Genomic DNA, 24,029 nt, shown 5'->3' on the forward strand with positions numbered 1-24,029 from the left:
AAAAAAAAAAATTTTTTTTTTTTTTTTTAAAAAAAAAAAAAAAAAAAAAAAAGTTATTCCTCTACAAAAGATGAAGTTTGGAAACTGAGATAATGTTCCAGACCACTGAAAGTGGGCCAGCCACACCACACTAAGTCAACTATTACTCTTCGATCACAGGCTCTAAGGAAGAATATTTTTTGGGCATAATCTGTTTAACAACTTGTATTTCTAGGAGCTGGCAGATTACCAAATACACTAATTAGTTAAATAGCCTTTCTTTCTTTTTTTCCCATGAACATCTCCGAGTGACTGAGCTCTTACAATGACTGACTGACTCTGGATCTGAAGGTAATTGTATTTTGAAAACATGCAACTGAGAAAGCAGTCGAACAGTACGAAAGGTTTTGCAGTTTAAGGACAATTTGTTTTCAACCACTGAAATTCCAGAGCTCCAAAGATCACATGCATATCAAAAGTCCAATCTTGTATTAAACAACTATACAACAGTGTCTGCCCTCCTCACAACATCAGCACCAAGTCTTTTATAGCTGGAAAAGTTTTTTTAACCATTTTTAGAAAATACAAGGAAGTAATAAATAAATAAAAATTAAAGAAATCACAACTATTTCTAGAAAACTACCGTAATTAAATCAACTCTATTGCACTGTCTGTACAGCAATATTTCCAACTAACTATGCTACCAGAATAAATTGCAAAAACTGCTCTAGACAATGCTGGAACACAGAGGACTTCCTTCAAATTGCATTTTTTGTGCTTACCTGAATAACCTTTACATCTTGTCGAAACCTTGGCGGAAGACCAAAATGCAAAATCCAGTTCAACCTTGCACCAAGCAAGATGACTACATCAGCATGCTGTAATGCCCTATAAAGGCAAACAAGAATTAGATGAGGAGGAATTACTGTTAAATTTAATAGTGTTTTAAAAATTAGAAGTAATACTAACCACCAAAGCAAACACAAGAATATATGCATAATCCTTTCTTCCTCTAAGCTGCTTGTTTAGCTCCATAAACCCCTGACCTTTTACATAGTCAATCATTAAGCCATTCTTGAGTTTAGGAACTCAAGGAAAAAAATTACTCTTTTCCTAATACACTGTGTTAAGAAAGAAATTGTAACACCGGAAGACTAACAAAATGCTATCATGATGCTGAGCTTAAAGCAAAACACTCACTACTCTGAAACTGACAACAGTAATTGCCAAAATTAAGATTGTTGTGGCCCTCTCAGTTTAGGCTCCTGTTAATTTACCTTCCAGCTGCGTACACAATACATGGTATTTTCTTTTATTCTCCATTTTTCTTATGAGCGTGCTTACCAATGACAAAGCTACAATGCTTGACAAAGGGCAAATATTTTAGTTTTGAGTATGTGAATGTCCTACCTGCAAGCTAATTCTGTGCATACTCATACCTACCAGGATTCTTACAGTTCGCTCACATTAATTTTGCAAAAAACTTTTTTTAAAAAACTAATTTTTTATATATTCATTCTAAAGATTTTGAAATACTTTTCTTTTTCAATAAAGTGCAATTCAGTGATGGTGTACTGCAAACACCACACAAATACAGCAGTTCAAGGTTTGCTGTCTGCTGTGAGCATCTTGTGTGCATCTTTTGCTTCTCTGGTGTGAAAATAGAAAGCTAATAGTTTTTCAAGTGGTGCACTAAATTAAATACTTAAGATAAACTGTTCACTAGCTTCACTTTGTTATGAAATACACACTAACAACATTGATACATCTACTTGCCGTAGGTTTCATAGCTACAAAATACTAGCTCTCAGACAAGTATCTTCCTGGTCCGCATTCTAAGCGTTGTCAGAAGCAATCCACCTAAATTTGTTGTTTCTTTCCAAGCAAGATCTTCAACGCTCTATAATGAGCTGCAAAACATAGCTGAAAACACTTTCTGATGTATACGTTTGGTCTTCCCTGGAATTTGTAAAACACCACAATTCCCAGTTGTTTCTCAGACGTTAGGATTAGAAGCCTTGCTTTATATTTACGTGGATCTTGCTGCAGCTACACAATTTGGATGGTTATCAGGAACTACTCCTTTTGCCATTGGTGTAGGCAAAAAAGGCAGTCCACAGAGGTCCACCAACTTTCGGATGTTGTTTTCAGCATGTGAATAAGCAGCACCTGAATGAAACAAAATAGACTGCTTAATACTATTGAAACCTACTGCATCCACCTGCGTTTCAATTAGCCTGATTACAACAGTGGCAGAAAGAGCACTATTTCCCATTATGAAAGCTGCCTGTTATTTTTTATTCTGGACAACTCAAATAGGACACACCAAACAATAGGTACTTGGGTTCAAATGTCATTTTGGGTGGGCTAAGTTCTGTATTATGGCACAGAAATTAGTCGGGAATTTTAGAATTCCTGGTAGTATCTCTACAGTTAAGAAAATGGCTATCTGATTTTTTTCTGCTTAAACTTGTATTTCACCAATTGACTTTTCTTTTAACCTAGATGAAAAAGAGGTTACATAAAAAATGTTATAAAAACAGAACAGATTTTAACATCAAATTTCAAAGTTTTTTTTTTTGTTTGTTTTTGTTTTTTTTTTTGTTGTTTGTTTGTTTTAATAGAATGTGAAAAATCGATGGCTAACACTGATGGGGAAAAGAAATCATTTTGGTCATTGGTCTTTCCTACACATGTACAGTCAAAGCATGCTACCTTTGCCAATGATTAACAGAGGCTGCTTGGCATGAGCGATCAGAGATACTGCCTTGGATACAGCAGAGTGTTCAGCCATGCTGATGGGAGGTGGTGGGCAGCATTCTACGTACCTGGAAATCAATCAGAATAGAAGAGGGTGTTTAAAAAAAATACAACAAAACAAGAGATGTCAGAAGACCCATTGTTTAGCATAAAGCCACAGCTGCTGCACACCATGTTACCCACAGAATTTATCAGAACAGGATACATATATTTTTAAAACAGACTCCAAATTTTTTCTTGCACATTTCTTTTATCTTATAGGTAGTATTACTCCAGAGATGAAGTAACGTTGGTGTTCTACCATCACAGTAATTCATTTTTTGCACGCTTAATGATAAACTATAATCCAAATAACATTATAATGGAAAGTCAATTTATAGTATCATTATTTTAGCCTCATAGCAAAAAAAAAGTATCATTATTTTAGCCTCATAGCAAATTATTTGATGTCTTGTTCTTTTTATCTTTTTCTTGTTTTAAGAAAATACTAAAGAAACTTAAACTAAAATTTATTCAGTGCCTTGAAAAATAATGAATATAATCTGTACATACTTGACAGAGCTCTTGTTCACTTCGAGATTTACAAAATCCCCAGGTATATCAATATAGCAAGAACCTGGACGCCCATAAATGCTGGTTCTTACAGCCTAGAAACAGATGATCAGTTTTAACCTGTTTGAAAGGATGCTAAAGAACTTTAAAACAAACAAACAAACAAAGAAACACAACAAGGAACATGCTTCAGTATGTAGTGAGGTGTTTAAGATTGCTGAAACTTCACAGGAAAAAATCCCAAGGACTGATTTATACCAATAGATTTAAGGTTTAACAGTTATTTACATTTCTGCCTATGCACAGTATTAGACTGTAAATTCTTTATTTAATATGGAATAAGACAACTGTATTACAAGCAATTGTATTTGGAAATACTAGAATAAACATTTTATTTAAGGTAGCATAAACACAGAAAAAAGACAACCAACTCCTCCATCTTCTATTTGGCTCTTAGCTCTTCTCTTACAGGTAGATACTCTGAATTTCAGATTTTGCACTTCAGGAAACAGTATTATTGTATGCAGAATTTAGGCTGACATGGCTACAGCAGGAGTCTTTTGAAATCCTTCCTGAAGCATGGAGATAAGGATGTGTTCTTTCTCAGACAAACATATGCAGAACAAACAAACAAAACAATCTGCACACCCCAAAACTAAATACAACCCTTTCCACCTCCCCCCTCCAAATCTTCTTCACTTAATGAAAGCATGTAGTAACAGAACTTCAGAGCTAAAAGAGATCAAGTTTGCATTATTGCATTTCTAGTTCTTGCAGATCTCCCTAAAAGCATTTTTTCATCAAAATCCTTGCAGCTCTGACTGAAGCTAACAAAAAATGCTGCAGGCATCAGTAAACATCAGATTGGAACAGTATTTATTTCTAATCTTTTCCATAGCACTATTCGTAGAAAAAAATAAAAAAAGCCCTGGGTGTCAGGGGTGACTTCTAAAACAAACCAGACCTCAAGCAGTAGGAGACATTTACAAGATGTTCTATTGCTAATTTAGTACTTTCTCATACCTTTTCAATAACAGCAGGAATAACTTCTAGGCTGCTGGGGCGGACGGACAGTTTGTTGTACAGCCTACCAGCTTCAACCTAAATAAATCAATATAATGATTATATGCATTTATCAAAGTGATTTGGTCATTTCCAACTCACTTCAACATGAGTGAAATGAAAAAATGACAAATTGAAAGCAACAAGGGGAAAATTCCCACACAGAAAATCGAAGTTCCTCAGCTGGTGTAAATTGTCAAGCCACACTCATTTGCTGAGTGCTTACATATTTTTTCCAGAAAGTGGTGCTTCTGTTCTTGTAAAGTTTATTTTTTTTTCTCTTCCATTTCAGAACAGACAGGCAAGGACAATAAACACCAGCTGAGACCTAAAACAGAGCATGAACTGCAGCATGATGGTGGACAAAGACAAGTAATCTGGTGGATTACACAGTGCCAATTTTCAACCAGTAGATGGAGCAAATCAACAGCATTACACAATCTGCTAGGAAATGTTAGTGTCTGGGATTGTTATCCCTATGTTAAGGAAGAAATACCATTGGTTATATAACTGAAACTATTTTGTAGAAAGTGATATGTTTGTGTACCTGTGGAAATTCTTGGAAAGCTCCCATGGTTTCCTGATTTCTGTCAGAAGACCCTCCAATAACAATCAAAGGCCTAGAAAATATTAAAAGATATATGCATACATATATTTTTGTAATTGCAATCACATCTGTTAGCTCTACTTAATGCCAAATCTTACTACTGTTGAGACATCAACGTGAATAGAAAGTGGCCAGCCCATTCCAGGGGTGGACTCTGAACATCAATATCAGGTGGTTGACTTCCTAGCAGCCTTTAGGTGTCTAATTGTAGGACAGTCTGGCCATATTAAATTATCTCCATCTAAGCATAAAAATTCTGTAACAGCTGTATTACTAGCAATTTTAATTAGTTTGACAGCATGGGTGGCATGGTAGTTTGAGAGAAATGACAACAGCTGATGCTTCAAGCTTTCCAGGCTTTTGCTCTTAAAACAATTTCTCTTCAGATAGATAAAGCCTTTCCTTTGACAGCATTTATCTATATAATGTGTTAAACTGAAACTTTAACAGCATGTGCAAAGCATAATCCTAAATTTAATCACCTGTAAGATTTTGGGATATGTTTATCTAGGTCTGAGATTCATAACCAGGCCTTTTCTCTGCCACAAATCAAAACCTCAGTTCTGATCCCTTGACATGGTGAGATTAGAGCTTGAGGCTGTATCTTACCTCTGTGGAAAACCCTTATGGAAAATTTTACTCCACTGATGGTACGCACTGTTTTCTTTTTTCTCTCTCTTTGGCAAAATGATTATTACTATCCATGTAAAACCAATCTGTTTAACAGTGATAAACCCTATGTTCCTTTTTCATTTTTTATTTAAAAGTTTTAATAAAAAAATAAACACTACTTCCCAATATTGAAATAAGGAGAGTACTCTGTTCTTAATATAGCTACCCCCAACAGCTATACCTTCAAAATATTTGATTTTACTTTTAAATCTTATATAATTGTAACCAGAAATAAGTTTTTCCCCTGTGTAATCATCATACTGTACTACTGGCACTATACTGTAGACATTTTTAAGAGCAGTGCTTATTACTGCAAGTAGTTCAATTAAATTAAGTCCAAAACAACAGTGAAGCAGGAAGAACACTGACTACAATGAAACTAATGAGAGTATCAAGCATTATGGACTTGGAAGAGAAGAACTTTAGTAAACTGAAAAAAAAAATATTCAACTGCAATCTCTGGTAAAGAACAATACTGGACCATGCTACTGTATACAGAAATCTTAAAACTAATGCAAACTCTTCTTTGAAGTTTATTTTCACAGCCTAACTTAAATAACAAAAACTTTTGCTCAGAATGAGGCAGGAGAGGAAGCAGCAGTGTTGTAAGTAATTTTTAACATGAAGTAACACATTATACCCTTGGAAATGTAGTTTACCAAGGCCTCGCTAGCTTCCTAGTTGACGAGATTTACGTGTCCAACAGCTCACTGTGACAAGTTTCCACGTTAAACTAAAGGCTCTTCCACTCAGCCAATCTATGCTCAGGCAATGAAATCTAAAAACACAACACTAGTAAATTGTGCCATCAGACTGCTTGACTTTCTTCCAGTTGATACAGAAGAGTTTTTTGTTTGTTTGTTTGTTTTTTAACCGGATGGGACTGAAACAGTAATCAGAAGAACAGGTCTCCAGGCTCAAGGAGGATTACTCTGAGCTCTAAGGACTATCCATTAGGATTACTCAAAGTCAGTACCTGTGGGGTCAGTTCAGCTACTGGCCTCCCCCTGTGAGAAGTAAGCCAATGCTCATCCACTGTAGCATGTTAAAAGCCAGGTATAATGTCACGGAATCACAAGTCTAAATGCTGGGTGCTAACCTTGCCCTACAAATTTGGTCTCCTTATGCCTCTTCCTTGCACAGGATGGTATAGAGCAGGAGACATAACACCTTGTTGCCACAGAAGTGAGAAGCCCTCTCTCTAACTTTTGCTCCCAGCTGCATACTCCATTGTCAAACATTCTGCTAAACTAGATAAGTCACTTCTTTATCTTTTGCCAGGTGTACAGGTTTACACAAGATAAAGTCAGGTAAACAGAGCTTATCTCAGACAAAAATCAACTTTGAGAAAAAGAGAAATGTCTCCAGCAAGCAGCATGACTTTTTTTTTTTTTTTTAATAATGGCCAAATTCATGGCTGTTCAAATGTGATGTTTTCATGTGATTTGTTTTTAGATAAAGTCACATAGGGACAACAAAACTCTAGTTATATTTTTTTTAAAGAGTTTGAACACTAGATGTCTTTTTTCAAAGTGTGAGAAACTTTGTTAGCTAGAGCTCCCATTATCTAGCTTCCCTTGTCCATCAACCATTACTAATCCAATTCTCCACATGACATGTGCTTGCTAACACCACAGCTTCTCCCCAAAATACCTCATACAGCATTCTGAACAGCTTTTAGTGGCAGACCAGCTAAAGTTGCCATGTTTCAGTGCAGGTTTGTGGGAGTAAATGTTATTGCTGTACCATTATTTAATTCAATTCTTAATTACCCCTCAATGTCTGCATGGGGAGCAAACACAGATTTTAACAATGCAATTGTCAATTTGTTCATGTACGAAATATGGCAAATACAGTAATTCAAAGGTAATGTGGCTTTTCAATTTAGAAAAAGCTCAAACTCTTCAAAAAATCTGTAAAGCATTATAGGCTGAATATCATCTATATTTGAAAATGTATCTATGCCATCAGCTATGTCAATAGATTTTTTTAATAATGCATATTGGGGTAAGAAAAAAGAAGAATTTTATCCAGGAGAGTACAAAAAAATGAACTAGATTCCTCTTAGGAAGACAAATGAAGAATTTACTTCTGATTGCAAGAAGAAAAAAAGGTCCCATACTAAATAATGCAGAGCTCAAAATCTGCAATAAACAATAGCAAATAATTATTAGAATTTTAAAGAGAAAATGCACTTAAATTACCAGCAGTTCACGGTTGCATTTGCCATCCCACCAAGGGCATGTAAAAAACCTGGACCAGACACTACAAGACATACTCCTGGCCTAGAGGGAAGAAAAAGAAGATGCTGAAATGCAAGATATTAAACTCGTACTCATGTTTTCAAAATGCATCGACAACATGGAACTTATATGAAGGACTAAATACAGATATTGCAATCAGAAATCATTTAACTTTATCAACCCAATTAAAAAAAGCACGTGAACTGTTGTTACATGCCACCCTCTCATGCAAGGTCTGTCTGCAATATACACAGGTTCACCATGTTTCGCATCATGGTTACACAGCTCCGTGTTTCTTTTACCACATCTGCTCCACCATTTAGTGTTGATGTGGATTTTGTATGCCCCCCATTTTCAGTTTTCTCAACTCCACTTTAGCACTAGGTGTCAATGAAGAAAGCTCACAAAGAGAAAAGTACACCTGACTCAATGCAAACTTATTTATAACTCTATTATAGTCTAATTCAGGCACAGGCACTTCTTATTCCAGTGAGATGAAAATCCTCGATTTTAACTAGTGAGCATTCCTTAGTGGCTCTACAGACTCTTTAAATAGGAGAAAAAAAAATCTTCTTTCTAGAGGATTATTGAAAGGAAGAAAATCCAAACAACTGTGTATCACAGGTATAATACTTGCAGATAGAATAAGGATTGATCATCTGCATCATCGTCTGCATTTTTGAGCAAGCAGACACCTGATTTAATTTTAGGAAATGATCCCTGGGATACCCTTTAAATCACAAGCCACAGGATGCTTCCCAACGCTAAGACCAAAATGTGGTACATGAGGAGACGCCAGCATTTCATCTCAGGAGAAGGGTAGACTGGCAGGCACATGATTAGTCGAGTAAAATAATGACAAGATTAAGGTATAGCAGGCCCACCACGTTGCAGCAAACCATGGTAGTATCATTTCTCCCCCTCATACTAATGGTGTTAAGCAAATAATCAGAAATCAAAAGGGAAGAATTAAAGACAGTTATAAGATTAACAGTATTACATGAGTTTTAGCTCCTGCCCTGAATCATACCAACAGAAATATTGACAACTGTACTGACAATTAATTTAAAAATGATGTGCCATTTTAACTGCCCTATATCTGCACATGCTAAAAAAAAAGCTCCAAAACAGAAAAATGTTCCTAGCTTCTGTTAATATAAATTACAATAAATATTGGTAAATAAGGAATGTACCTGCCAGTCAAATATCCAATAGCAGATGCAGCATAACAGGCCTGTTGAAAAGATTGTGGAATTAATTATACATTTATTATTATAAATGTATTTCATGATACGTAAATAATGTTCAATAGCAATACTAAAATTAAGCAGGTACAGATTTTTCCCTGATAAATACAGCTTCTATAGAAGAACCCCTCCACCTTCCCCATTACAGAGTTGTGCTCATGAAGATTTACATGAAAAATCTCAGAACTTCTCTTCACATATAACATGGAAGAAGGATTTATGTAGACAGGCAACAAACAGAAATCCAACCATCACTGGAATGACTCATTGTATTTCACAAGTTAAGTGAAAGGTTGAAATCATAATTTTGTCTTGAGATCATCAGGTTCCAACACTTAAGGTGAAAAAAATAATTTTTCAACTTATTTTTTTTAAGTAAACTTCTGGCCTTCTAGTCTACCTCTTTTATTTTGAAATGCAGTTGGGATTTTTTTATATTTTTATTATTATTATTATATTTTAAGTACTATTGTATTTAGAAGAGTAAGTAACACCAAAGAACCTTCTAAAACTTTAGTGAGCTGCTAAACATTTTCCTCAAACCTATGAATAATTCTAGGTAACAGAACATGTTAGCAATCTCAGTTTAAATGAGTGAAAGCAGATTTATAATAAGCTGTTACATGGAAGGAGAAACTGTCTTGAATATCCTCAGGCTCCTACATATATAGACTAACTGTCACACCAAAAATGTGGGGCTTAGAGGAATAATAAGCACACCTTATTTTCTTTGCAGCACTAGGATAGGGAATCGCTGACAAAAAAGCACACTGACAAGACATAGAGAATAAAAATGTCACTGATATAAGAATTACGTAACTATTTGATGACATTGGTGTGCAAAAGTTTAGAAATAATATTTGGAGTAGGTGTTAATAAAATCCTGCTAATGAAGCTCAAAGAACGGTGCTGAGTTTCCATGGCAATGTTGTTTGAGAACTCAGTGGCAAAATAAACAGCACACAGAATTTAAGTTCACGTACAGTCATTACCATTAAGGTTTTTACTGCTTCTTTCTGCAAGGAAGCAACATGACTAAAACTATCACTATTTAGAGATTAGGATACTGTGAATAGTTCTCTGAAGCTATACTTGAAAGATGTTTTGTAAAAGGGGTTTTTCATTCTTACTGTTACTTCTGAACCTCATGCCCCATCCCACTAACACGTGAGCACCAGCATGCATATTATCTGTCAAGGTCACAACACAGTGGCTCAGCTGAAAGCAGATCCTTATGTTCCTCACACAGTCCAGAAGGACCAGGGTATATAAAAAGTCATTAACCTTCCAAACTGCAATCAGCATTAGCAAGAAATATCTTGCTAAAAAATCCAGGTGTTGGCACTGAAGTCAAAATTTAGAACTACTCATGTGAACACCGGCTTTTGAACTGTAGCTAAAAGAGGCCTGTTGCTCCCAGACAAATGGAAACATTAAACAGGGTTTAACTAAATCTTAGCCTGTTTTGAAGTCAAATACATGCAAATGAATACAACATAACTAGTAAGCAATGTTTAAACATTTTTGTATGCAGTGATCTGGTAAAAACAGTACAACCATGTCGAGGAGCAGGCCTGAGGTCCTTATGCTACTTGTGCCTAAAGGTACCTTACCCTATATGTTCTGGGACTGGCAGTAGGGCTTATGACCAACTTGCTAGGAGAACTTGCTGTAGGAATGTGAGCTTGCTGCTTGCTACATGGTGTCTTTTGTTTTGATGTACAGCTTAAGCGCGAGCCTTGAAAAGCCTTTCCTTGCAGGTGTGACCACAGGTTGAAAGCAGAAGTCCAAGAATAAACAAGTTGCTCATGGACTATTACTGGCCACTGAAAAAATGCAACTTTGAAACAAGAAAACAGAACGGAACAACCCAAATGTGTGACAGGGCAAAGCACCTGCCTTGGGACATCAGCACACATCCAACACCACACAGTCCACAGTCCAGGCGTGGAGGCCAAGGGCTACAAACTGTTCAAAGACTGCAACATCTTAGAAAATTAGATCTTGGATGGGGGGTGGAGAAAAAAAGATGCCCGTTTTGTTTCCAGCTGCCCTTACTGAAGGGCTCTCAAGCCCGATTCCCTTGGCAGCTATGAGCATCAGCACCAACCTTACTGCACCAGTGCCAGTACGCTGGATGTTCATCACAAACACAGGACACAGTTATCAAAAATGGATTGCTCTGGATACACAGCTCTGTATACTGTTTAAGATTAAGAACTAAACATTAGCAATGACTAAAAATCAAATAGTATTTTTATTTTTATAAAGTTTAAAACTAACCTATTGATCTCCTAAATCTATCAGAGTGATCTGCACCCAGGGACAAACGCACAAAAGACACGCCCCTGTGGAGTTGCAACATAACTCCCCAGTGTTCAAGTGGGACAGGGGTTAAACTGCCACTAGCAAATCTGTACCGTGTTACAGGCTGCAGGGATTAGCTGAAGGATAAACCTTTAACTTCATGCTTTAATCTGATCTTCCTGCTCTAACAAGTTCTTATACAAACGTGCTTTTGCTACATCTGGCTCAGAAATAAGGAGTACACTCAACCCCCGGAAAAAACTTTATCTTCCATACATCTCCGATCACGTACATGAAAATGAATAAAGGAAGTAGTTGCATACATGTCCTCTCCAACCACACTGCACAACTAATAAACTTGGACAATTAAAACCATCACATGTAAATGTTAACTGTATCTTGAAAACACTGTACATACAAACATTTTACTCTCTCCTCTGCCAAGCAGATACTGTTTTCATTGAGGACAAACAACAAAGCAAAACCCACCACAAGATGTCCTTGCTCATCCTTCCTTGCCCATTCCCCGAGAAGAGAAACCCTGACATTTTGATGCTAAAACAAGTCTTCAAGCTATTGCTGTTCGCCTAAGCAAAAGTATCTCACTGTTTACAACGTGTTTCTTGTCTTCCTTGCTCTAACAAGAGACTAGTAAAGAGTGATAAATAGCATTTCATTTTGCAGTGCAAAGCAATCTTCCCTGTTAATTACAGACACATGACAAAATTAATTTCAATCATGTTAATAACCAAAACTAAAATTAGAATACTTGCTAAGTGATGTACAGGAATATAAAGACCGTGTTGACATCCTGTATTAAATATACCTTATAAATACATTAGCACGTTTGCCTCTCTCACATGGTAGATACAGATTTTCCACGCAGAGTCATGCATTCCTCTGCGTTCTCACACTCCTATAAGCGTGTCAGGATTAGACATCAAAACCACACAGCTCATGACCTCCTGCTTCAGGAGAGTTATTCGTATCATTCTTAATTGAATTTGAGGTATTCATATTCAACCTCGGGACATCCAGGAGACCACTGAATTCTGGGTATGTTGCTACTGGGAAAAAACAAACCCAGAACAGTGGCAATCACAATTGTGGCAAAACAATCAAAATGCTAATGACCTCAAGTCTAATTTCTGATACTTACGCAACTAACCTGAAATATATAAAGACTATTGAAGTGTAGACTAGTGCGGTAACTGTTTCTCTACTGTCTCCTTAAAAGAATTTTCAGAGGCTACATTCTTTCTAGTAAGAAGATGGATTTCATTTTGGTGTAAAACACAGAAAAGATTGGTCCTACCAAGTATATACTTACAGCTTGTTCATTTCTCATTCCTATGTATTTGATTCCAACTGCTTGGGCTGCAACTGCAATTTCAGTGACTGGAATACCAACAATGCCAAACATGTATTCAATATTCTAAAAAGAAAATGTTATAAGCCATAAGAATGGTTTCCAAAAGACAGTGAAAAAAAACCAACACTATACCACCACATATATTTGTTTAGAAGTTCATGGGCTATTGTAAGAATGTGTACAATACTGGCATTTGCAGCGCAGTCCTCTGTAATTGTTCCACGGCTTGCAGACCTCCAAAACCCACTGCTCACAATGGCTCTGCGCAGCTCAGCATTCACCACGTTCAGCTCTTTCTGCTGACCACTTATCATATGTGATGTCTCTCCTCTGTTATTTTCCCATTACTCAGTATGTCAGCTGTACTGATTCTGAGAACTCCTAGTATGGTTTCCTCTTGTTAAGCTTTCAGTGAGAATTAATGTTAAGAAAAGCCCCAAGAAACAAGTGGGATTATACTTTGTGAGGACAAACTGACAAATGAAAAGATGATACGAATTTTTATAGCAACCGAGCTACCTTTTAGTATGCGGTAGTCCCAACAGAAAGGCTTTTGGTGAGACTAGTGCCAATTCTGCATCATGTCGAGTTTAGAAACAATAGGGACTAGTGATAACTGCAAACGTGCTGCAGGTGCCGTGTACCAGTGGAAGGGTTGATGGGCGTTGCGTGACAGCAGCCTGCGGTGAGTTTGCCCAGGTGAGGGCCCAGCAGGCTCCTGAGGGGGATGAGCCGAGCGAAGGCCTCTGGGCAGCGGTCCCACAGACCTCCACCCCCACCGCTCCCTCACCTCCGCCCGTTACCTGACCCCCCCAGCCTCTATGGGACCCCCCCTCAGGGCAAACCGTGCCCAGCCCAGGCAACAGGGGGAGGCCGGCCACGCACGGCCACTCCTCCCCGGCCTCGCCTCGCCCCACGGCCGGGCCCTTACTTGAGCTCGGAGGGCCTCGGCCACCAGCCGGGCCCCGCTCACCGCCTCCCCCTCCGCCATGACAGCGCCTCGACGCAGCGGCAGCTCGTGAGGCGGGTGAGTGACAATCCACCTGGCCAATGAGACAGCAGAGAAGGAGGGCCTAACCCGCCGCTGGGCGGTGAGGAAGGGCTCCCATTGGCCAGAGCGGGCGCTCAGTCAGAGTGCGGGAGGCGGCGGCCGTTGGGCCGCTAGGGGGCGGCCGTTAAACGGCCGGGGCGGCGCGTGAGGAGGCGGCTGGTGGGCGGCAGTGAGGGGCCGGGGGGCCGTGAGGGGAGGGGGTCGGAGGCGGCGGGGTGCCGGGGGGACACGGTGGGAGGTGGTGCTGCCCGCGAAGTCGGTGGGTGGGAGGGGTCACCGGAGGAAAAATAAAACGTAATTGGAGTTTGGTTGTGTTTGCAGATCCGCGTTGGTTGGGTATCGAGTGAGCGGCAGCGGCGTCGCGTAAGTTGTGGGTAAAACGCCATGTGGAAAAGACATAATTACTTCTAGCTGTGCTGCTGGTAGAGCTTAACAGCCATTTAAGAGGACCTGGAGCTTCTGTTTTGTACAGTCTATTGGATTCTGCTAATATACTGGTGCTAAGAAGCAGCATTCACATTGCTTTTCTCTGTGTGTGCTGCATTTCTCTGCTGTGAAACACCTTTGGGTTTGTGAAGTGATCACACCGAAGCATAGCTGCCAGGCAAGAGATCACGTAAATCACAGGAAAAGGACAGGACAAGAGGTTAAGTTATAAAGCGTTTCAATTTATGAAAATTTCCTTTAAAGTTGGGACTTAGGTGAGCTGACAGCTCTGTAGACCCTAAACATGTTGCCTTCTCTTCAGGAAAAGGATTTATTTGATTGCACTTGCCACTAGGGGTAGGAGGAGAAAAAAAAAAAAAAAAAAAAAAAAAAAAAAAGAGAACGTAGCTGAGACTTACTTGAAGCCTCGTGGGCTATGGAATGAGTAAACCCTGACCGTGTCCTACTTTTGGCTGAAAAGGTTACTGTCCCTAAGCCCAGCCTTGGAGCTCGTCACAGCTCTCCTTGTTAGAAGCACTTCATTAGCTACCACGTTTCTGTTGTCGAAGCTGTCAAAAAGGGCATTAGGGAGCCCTCACAAGTGCACAGCCGTTGTGTGTGGAACTAGCGGTAATCTCAGCCAGGGGAAAGGCCTCAGGGGAATTACTGTAGTTACTGAATTATTTCAGTTGTCACAAGTTCAGATGGATGAGCTTGTATAGTCAGATGTTCACTGCTAAAACTCTCGTGCATCTAAAAGAGGAAGGGCTACAACGAAATGATGTATTTTACTGATAGGCTTGGAAAATTCTCACTTTTTAGCCATGGTTTATTTTCTGCTGGTCTGAAACGTTTGAGATAGTAATGTGAATTCCTTCCTCTTTTAGATGCCCTGTTCATTTTGTATGTTGCTATGTTTGGCTTGTAAGACAGAAAGACTGTTTTTCTGATGCATAGCGGTTTCATCCTGTGATCTCAAACTCTGCAAGTTTTCCATTGCTAGTAGCGAAGAATTCTAATTACATCCTTGTTGACAACTTTGTTAGGGAATGGCTGATGAGAACCCATTCCTGTCCTAAATAGGCATTTTGGCTCTGAAGGGATGACAGAAATAGAAAAGAGTTTTGTCAGTGAAGTGCTACAGTGTGTTTATTTTCAGTGGCTTCCTTAACAGTGCGAGGGTTCCCACCTCTTCTCCCTTCTCCATCCCCCTGTTGCTGCTTTATATCTTCATTTGCACCTTGGTATTGCTGAATTCTGATCAGATTTCCTTTGCAAAGCTGACCGCTGCACAGGACAAAGTTGGAGCTTACAAAGTCAATAACTGAACTTGAAGACTGTGGGCCATCAATGGTCTAAATGGTTTCACGTGGTCTAAACTTTTGGGTAGACCTGTGCGGTGCAAGGAGTTGGACTTGATGATCCTTATGGGTCCCTTCCAACTTGGAATATTCGATGATTTTATGATCAATAACTAGCATCAGCATATCTCTCCTTCACGCTCTTTCATCTTCACTGACATTCAGCATTTATTTCTTAATACTAGCAACACAGGGGTGACAAAGACTGAAATCTCACATTGTATGTTTATTGCTCAAATTCTGGAGAACGTGGTGTTTCTGTAGTATTTCATAAGTATTGCACAGTCACTGACCATGTTCTGTGTAAGTATAGGGTGTTACCAACTTGGGAAGTCAAAAAAAGCTACGTAGGGAGCCCACATTAGAGAGGATGCCCCAGCCTTCCAGACTTCAGTTCTTCATTTATTTCTGCTGCACAGCCTCAAAAGTAGGAGCATAAAGGGATTTCTCCACTGAAAAAATATAGTAAACACGTTCACTGCCTTTCAATGCTACTACTGAGGTCATGGTGATTGAACAAGATAGGAAAGAAGTAAATCTAAGCAAAGCTCAGTAATGCAAGGTTTTTTTGCATTTTGTTGCAATTTTTGCTTTGTTGTTATTCCTGTGAAAGCATTTGTTACCCTATCTGCACAGGAGGAATGTGGATCTGAATTGCATTCAACATTTTCATAAAAGTTGGAAAAAGCTTCATTGTATGAAACAAATTAGTCTACTTATTACATATGCAGAGTTGGAATAAAGTGAAAATTCAGAATCTATCAGGAGAGGCATTTCCATGGCAGAAAAACAGATAAATGCAGAAGTTTCAAATTCTTCGGCAATTATCTCTGTTAGTACTGATAAAATGTTGTGTTGCTACTTGTCTGCTAAATATAGTGTCCAAGTAATTTTAAGAATTGCTACTTACAAATCACTGTTATCACCAAATGGGGGAGACACTGCATGTTTGTGATCTGCTTTTAACTTTGCCCAGAGATGTTTTGATATGTGGTACGATAGATCTATAAATATATGAGGAAGATAACTGTAAAGGGAGATAAGCAAGGAGATCAGTGCAACTCTGTACCTAGCAAAAAGGCTTTTAAATAGAACAGGCCTTTAAAACACCAAGGTAGTTAGACTGAAGTTTTAGAAACAATATACACGTGTTTGTTTGGGAATTTAAAAGACCACACTCAGTTCAACCACTGCTCAGAGTCTCAGTTACAGTCCATGTTTAATCTTAAATTCCTGGCGTGTTGTTATTCGAGGCCCCCTACCCAGCTGTTTTTTCCCCTCCAGATTTATGGCCTGCAACATGGTGAATCTGTGCTGGAAGCTGTCCGTCTGCTTTTTCTGCTCCCAAGTTGTCTCAGGAAGAGTTGAGGAGGCGCGTTACATCGCTGCTGTGTATGAACACGAGTCCATACTGAGCCCCGACCCCACCGCCCTTGTTGATCGCCGGTCAGCGCTGCAGCTCATGGGCAGAAACCTGGACATCTACGAGCAGCAAGTAGTGGCTGCTGCAAGGCAGGTATGCCATGGCTTAGGAGCGGTTGCTTGTGTCCTATGTATATATAGAGTAAGTGCTATTTGAGGATAATCTTTCACATTTGTGTTCCCAGGCAACTGCAGCCATATTTATATACATAACTATGGTCTGTTTTTTTCAGACATTCTGACCTGCCAGCAGCTCAGGAAAAAGTCAGGCCAATTAGCAGCTCGCCTTACTCAAGTTATTCCAAGCTTGGAAAAACATACCTATAGTTATTTAGTGTAGGGAAATTATTTTTCTATTTTGGTCTGGATACCTGCCTCCTTTCTGTTTTCTTCAATGGAATGTTTTTATTGAAAGATTGTTTTACGTCTCTGGCTTTGATTTTATTCCAGTGCTCTCAATGGAAATTCCTGAATGTTTCTAAACACCAAAGAAGTTTAATGCTTTGGAAATGAATGTTCCACCATTAACAGTTTTGTTGAAGTAAAGTTTTCCATTCCTTTCTCCTACTGTTTGTGGAACAGTCCTCTCTAAATAGAAAGACCTGTGTATCTGGCACTTGTTACGCACAGCCTCCTTTCCCTTCCTCCCCAAGAAAACTCAAGGCTGCTTCTAGTCAGAGGAAGCAGGCCTTATTCCTATGCAGAGAAGTGATTTGCAGGTTACACGAAGCTGTTGGTTTGGAACAGATTTTTTTTTTTTTAAAGTTCAGGTTCCTGGGCCTCACAGTCTGGAAGCATGATAGCTATTTTTATGCAGTACTGCAACCAAAACACCATAAATTATCCCAAAGCCATAGCACAGATAACACATTTGAACTGACTTATCAAAAGATATGGGGTTTTGAGTGACTGATGCTAGGTCTGATGTAAGAGGAATCAACCATGTTTTCAAGAACAAGTATCTGTAAGTTTTCAGTAGTGCCAGCCTAGCCCTGTCATGGCTGCGTTGCTACTAGAACATGCACTGCTTCCACAGTCAAGCTGTTTCTGGAAACAATCCTATTTGGATTGTTTTCAGGTAGTATTCCAGTAGGACTGGACTCAAGTGATGCTGCTCCTTTGACACAGTTATGGTACGTTTGATGCAGATACTGTACCTTTGATAAACTTCATCCACAACTGGCATAGTTCTGAAAACAACGTTAAGACATATTTTAACATAATTAATCTTTAACCTGAATTATGCTGTTCTTGTGACTTGTGTGAAGGGAGAATATTTCTGGTAAGAATTGAGAGAAGTCTGCTCTTACTAACACACCCTGAAAATAACATCAAATTATTTCTCAAGCTAAAGTTATGATTTAGGTTAAATAAGTTATTGTTTATGTGAGGTTTTATATATATGTGTGTGTGTATACACACAGTTACACCTACCATGCTGTTAAAGGATAGATACCTTCAAACTACATTCAAATCAAACCAAACTTGGATTATCCTTAACTTTCTTTAGCTCTCCTTCACCAATATATTCATTTTTTTCATATTTTCATATTTCAATATTTCATATTTAGGTTGGTTTTGCTATCCCTACAAAACATGCATTTGTTTTATATACAGGGGGCACAGATCATTGTTTTTCCTGAAGATGGAATCCATGGCTTCAACTTCACCAGAAGATCCATTTATCCTTACTTAGATTTTGTTCCACATTCACACGCTGTGAAATGGAATCCATGCAGAGAGATGTATTTGTTCAATGACACAGAGGTAATTGTAGGAATGTTTTCTGTAGAGAAGTGGAATAACTAAATGTTAGATTCATCCTCTAAGTGCATAACCGCCTCTAGTTTTGCTTAGGGAAGTAAGCAAGAAGTGTAAGAACTCACAGTATCAGATTCTGTTTTCATGAACTCTGTTGATGCTGGTTTAATTGTTAGCGGAGGAGGATTTTAGTTACATACAAGAAAGATTAGCTTGTTTATGAGCCTTCTGGGCTTCTGAACTTCTGCTTCCCAGCCTATGGAATGGTAATATCTTATTACATACCTCTTACATTCCTAGCAGTTTGCAATTTTCTTTTGAATGACACTGTTTTAATAAAACAACATTACAGTATCATCATTTCTGATACATTCTTGTTACTCAGTCTTAATAATCTGAGCTTTCCATGGATGTAATGACTTGAAAACATTCTGACTCTTTGATTGTCTGTAAAATCGCAAAAGAACAGGGCTGGACCTGCTAAAATGTAATAGAAGTCACAACTTAACACAGATGGAGTGTGATTACAGAGGAGGTAATCTGCAAGTTACAAAAATGGTACTTCCATTTACTCTTCTGAACCTAATGTTAAAAATTATGCTATACTTAGTAATACAAACTATTTATTTCTCTAACGTTACTGTAGTCAATACTGTAATTGTTCGTGTGCCTACTAAGACAGCAGAATTCCTGTGCAAACAGGGATCGCAGTTATAAATGGTGACCTGCTTTGACCTATGAATCTTTATTACCAATAACCACGTGCAAGCAAGCAAGCAAAAATTTAGTTTGACATTCAGATCCTATTTGGAGTTTGCAGTTCTGGAAGTTTTGGGGTTTTATTGCACTTAGCCAGGGCAAGCTTGATTTGAAGACACAGAATGAAAATATTTTTAAAAATAAATTTTAAATGGTGTTTTGTGGTGATATACCTTTATCTACTGTCTTTAAGTATGCTAAACAGACAAAACAAGCAGTATGTTTAAATTCCCACCCATTTTGCTACTTGCATCAGTCAGCATTCTCGCTAATGCACAGCTTCTCATTTCAGCAGAACTACAGAAAATGTTTTGAAGATATGTTTTATATTAACGCATAACTTTAAATTACAGTGACACCCCACTGTAACCTGAAAAGCTATCCAAAAATATCTACATAGTCTGATTTAAAGTGGCCAATATATCTGGTGGGCATGGTGCAGTGCAGAGAAATCCTAGGAGGCCTGTGCCTCAGAAGCCAGTAAACTGTGTTCTGCCTGAGCAATACATATGCCTTCTCAGCAGTGTTATTCAATTTGGGGGTCAGCCCTAGGAACATGATTTAAGTTCTGCTGGCTTATTTGTGCTTGCTCAGATTTAGCTTCAGATCTATCTGTCCTGTGCCACATCATACTGGGCAGGCCTACCCACACAGAAAATGAACGGCAGTTAATGTGCAGCTTTCTCTGGGTTGGAAGAAACATCCTGGTAGTACTGCAGTCTAACTTTCAGTATTTATTTTCTATAATTAAGTAAAATCTGTTTATCTCTCTGCTTTTGTAAGTTGTGGGTAGTAATCAATTTTATTTATTTTTTTTTATTTAGGACAAAAACTCTGAAAGTAGTAAAGTAGTTGAAGTAACAAACTATTGCAGCTGCAGATGATCATAATTAGAAGTTTGTCTTTCTAAAGGTAAATGTAGATCTGTTATGGTGGTTTAAGGCCACTGGTGTAACAGCAAGCCCTTGAAGTAAAGAGAATTATTTTTTTTACTTCTCGGGAAATAAAAGCCAGATTTTTTTTTTTTTTTTTTCAAAGCCATCTTGAAATTAGTACCTGAAACACTTTTTGGTCTAGAAAGTAATGGATTCCAATAGCTTTCATCATAACGTTATTGCTGTATATAAATTTTACAGATAAGTTCAAATGTGTTGATTTCAACTGGAAATTGAACAATTTGAACAGTATGAAATACACTAGAGTTGCTGAAATAAAACTTATCCCTCCATATCCTGTTTCTCCAGGTTCTGCAGCGTCTGAGCTGCATGGCATTGAACAACAAAATATTCCTCGTGGCAAACTTAGGAACCAAGCAGCCCTGTGGGCACACTGATCCTCACTGCCCAGCAGATGGAAGATACCAGTTCAATACCAATGTGGCATTCGATGACGCCGGTATGCTGGTAGCCACCTACCGCAAGCACAATCTGTATTTCGAATATGCTTTTGATGCCCCTCCAGAGCCTGACTATACGCTCTTTGAGACCCCTTTTGCTGGCAAGTTTGGTATGTTCACTTGCTTTGATATACTCTTCTTTGAGCCTGCAGTGAAGCTGATCAGACAATACAACTTAAAACAAGTTGTATATCCCACTGCCTGGATGAACCAGCTCCCACTCCTGTCTGCTGTAGAGTTTCAGCAAGCTTTTGCAACAGCTTTCAATGTCAACATTTTAGCAGCTAATATCCACCACCCTACCTTGGGCATGACAGGGAGCGGCATATACACTCCAGTCAAATCATTCATCTGCCACAACATGGAAAGCTATGGTGGCAAGCTCATAGTCGCAGAAATTCCTGTGATTACCACTGATTACAAAACCAGTTTAGAGACTAATGAAAGATTCGGAGAGAACTTACATCACTCGTGCAGGACTTTTACAAGTTCCCCAATGGACGATCAAGTTTGCTTTAAGGAGGGACAGGAGAGCCCTGCTAAAGTATTAGAAAAAGGAAGCGAACAGTTACCTCCCCAGTTCTATGCAGAAATGATGTATGACAACTTCACTTTTGTTCCTGTCTGGGGCGAAAAAGGAAAGCTCCAGGTTTGTGCAAATACCCTCTGTTGTTACTTAAATTATCGGAGATCTGGTTTAACGGATGAATTATATGCTTTGGGAGTTTTTGATGGGCTCCATACAGTACATGGCACATACTATGTCCAGGCCTGCGCCCTAGTAAAGTGTGGTGGTCTCAGCTTAAGCACTTGCGGGCAGGAGGTTACGGATGCCTCTGCCTTGATAGATTTCCAGCTCTGGGGAAATATGAGTACTCCATATATCTTCCCTTTACTGCTGACATCTGGCATTACCTTGGACTTTGCTGATCACATGGGCTGGAAAAACCACCACTATTTCATGAGCAAAAATAGAACATCATCTGGCTTACTGACTGCTGCTCTGTACGGGAGGTGGTATGAAAAGGACTAGCACAGATAGTTGACTGAATCAGAAAACTGCTTACATTTTCAGAGCGTGTATCTTAACATGAACTATCTGTACTTCCAAGATCTTCAGGTATGTTTGTTACACGATTGGCCAATTATGTTCCCCATTTGAAATGATAACCAAAGCAATTAATCTAAGAGGCTATAAAACCACGGTCTGTACCTTGGAAGCTTGTCTCATTCCAGAAGTAAACAAACTGCCTTGCAACTATGAAGGCTTGTTATAATGTGTTGAGATGTTTTATACTGGGAAAATAGTCTCTCATTTAAACTGAATTTGCCCCTTTACATTTAATCTTTTGTTTTTCTTGGGTCGTGGCTAGGGTTATGGAAATACATGGAATGGAAAACCACTACAAAAGGAAGAAAAAATAGGGAATGGAGTTGACGACACAAATACCATGCATGACATGCATGAAAATATGGCTTGTATATGGTGAAGTTCTGATTACTGGTTAGGGTGCAAGGATTTCTTTTTCCTTATTATTAACCCCCAGCCCTCCTCCCACCTGAAATAATTACCACTGACTGGCCACTTGGTTGTCTGCAGTTCTGTTAGCAACCTCTGTAGCTTTTCCTATATAAAGAATAACTGAACGGTACTGCTTTAAACATCTATGGAACAACTCATCTGGAGAAGAGTATATCAACCGATTGTGAAACACTAGACTTCATTAAGACATACTTTCCACCCTCCTGTGCAAGGAATTGTGTTTAAAGAAAACACTTGTTGCTGTTCGTTGCTCAGGTTATGCACTACTTCAGTACTGTAACTTTCCCTGTATAAAAGAGAGGTCATTCCAAGCCTGTTTTGACTTGAGACATCTTAGAGGTTGTTCATAAACTCATTCAATAAGCTGTGAAAAGCACGTAACGATTTGTGGGACAGTAAGGTTTTTGCATAAATTGTGTGCCAGATGGTAGGTTCCTGCTGCTAAACGAGTAAAACACACCCTTCTTTCCAGAGCAATAATGAGATTAGGTGCTATAAATATTATACTGCAGCGACAAACTCTTTTACTGCAGTGAAGAGAATATTCAAAGGGTATTAATTTGGGTTTAAATTCAGAGAAAATAATTTCTTCTCAAGAATTACAACTTCTTGTGGTCTCATTGGCTGTTACAATCTGTGTAACAGCTGTTAAGTAAACAACAATAAACACAGTCATTCCTTGGGTGAGTCCTTGTGTTCCAGGCACCGAATCTACTGTTCTGATTGCTGTGAGGAGTACAGCGTGAAGGGGAGAGCTGTGTCTCAGGTGGGGTTGTCTGAGACAGCTCCGAGATGTCTTCAAACTCAAACCACTTTGGCAACAAGTACATATGCTGAAAGTTACTCAATATTCTCCTGATTTGAACAAATTCATGTTCGGCTTTCAGAAACCAAAATATTCATGAAATTGCTTATTTTCTACCTCAGGGTATCTCACGTATTTACGCAAAATGATTATATAAATATTTACAATCTTCTGTTCTATCAGACTTCCCTTCTCCAACCTACATTACTGTGAGCCAGGACCTGGTCACACTGCTTTGACACAGCAAGACAAGTTTGTTTGTCCTGCAGCATCTGTTTGGCAGAAGTATGGGGAGGGGAGTTCCTAAATCTCATTAGAGGTAAGTTTGCTCATGTAAAAGTAGCTCCCTGCCACACAAAGCACAGGGTTATTACAAATCAGTAATTGTTTTGCACCCATAGTGGTGGTCCTGCTGAAAGCTGCACAAATGTCAGAGCACGCAGAACAGAACAGAAGAGCATTTGTGGTGTTTATTGAGCTTCTGGTTGTAGTACCAGTGATAACATCCAAAGGAAAGAAAGGGAAAGAAAGGTTGAATGACCGGAGAATTTCAGCCACCAGGACTGGCCTCCCCACCCCACTCTGTGGATTAAAAACCACGCATTCTTTTGTGCTAAGTACTCTTCCATATTCAGTTCCAAAGCAGTTGTTACAATAAACAAGTAAACTGTATTACGTATTTGCTATGCTTAAGGAAAAAAAAA

General features: G+C 38.8%; 2 protein-coding genes across 2 annotated transcripts in view; one reads left to right on the forward strand and one right to left on the reverse strand.

Moving 5' to 3' along the window:
• The window catches only part of HACL1 (2-hydroxyacyl-CoA lyase 1), an 18,777-nt gene extending 4,945 nt beyond the window's left edge, over window positions 1–13,832 (reverse strand). The window contains exons 1-10 of the mRNA XM_035318040.1: window positions 13,733–13,832; window positions 12,760–12,864; window positions 9,069–9,109; window positions 7,837–7,917; window positions 4,901–4,973; window positions 4,315–4,392; window positions 3,292–3,386; window positions 2,695–2,807; window positions 2,013–2,148; window positions 762–867 (exon numbers count right to left, since the gene is read on the reverse strand). Coding sequence (XP_035173931.1) covers window positions 762–867; window positions 2,013–2,148; window positions 2,695–2,807; window positions 3,292–3,386; window positions 4,315–4,392; window positions 4,901–4,973; window positions 7,837–7,917; window positions 9,069–9,109; window positions 12,760–12,864; window positions 13,733–13,792 — 888 coding nt within the window. The 5' untranslated portion in view covers window positions 13,793–13,832. The remainder of the gene's footprint in view (window positions 1–761; window positions 868–2,012; window positions 2,149–2,694; window positions 2,808–3,291; window positions 3,387–4,314; window positions 4,393–4,900; window positions 4,974–7,836; window positions 7,918–9,068; window positions 9,110–12,759; window positions 12,865–13,732) is intronic.
• A 341-nt stretch (window positions 13,833–14,173) lies between these two features.
• Window positions 14,174–23,207, forward strand: BTD (biotinidase). The gene is made up of 4 exons (XM_035319178.1): window positions 14,174–14,215; window positions 16,924–17,155; window positions 18,679–18,828; window positions 20,826–23,207. Exons 2-4 carry the CDS (start codon window positions 16,928–16,930, stop codon window positions 22,008–22,010), a joined length of 1,563 nt encoding a protein of 520 aa, XP_035175069.1. The 5' UTR covers window positions 14,174–14,215; window positions 16,924–16,927; the 3' UTR covers window positions 22,011–23,207.
• The last annotated feature ends 822 nt before the right edge of the window (window positions 23,208–24,029 follow it).

Source organism: Oxyura jamaicensis, chromosome 2 (genome assembly GCF_011077185.1).
Source record: "Oxyura jamaicensis isolate SHBP4307 breed ruddy duck chromosome 2, BPBGC_Ojam_1.0, whole genome shotgun sequence".
Lineage (NCBI taxonomy): Eukaryota > Metazoa > Chordata > Aves > Anseriformes > Anatidae > Oxyura > Oxyura jamaicensis.

Coding starts and splice junctions, on each gene's coding strand:
- BTD (XM_035319178.1), top strand. CDS start 16,928: ATGGCCTGCAACATGGTGAATCTGTGCTGGAAGCTGTCCGTCTGCTTT. Junction 17,156..18,678: donor TAGTGGCTGCTGCAAGGCAG/GTATGCCATGGC, acceptor TTTTATATACAG/GGGGCACAGATCATTGTTTT. Junction 18,829..20,825: donor ATTTGTTCAATGACACAGAG/GTAATTGTAGGA, acceptor CTGTTTCTCCAG/GTTCTGCAGCGTCTGAGCTG.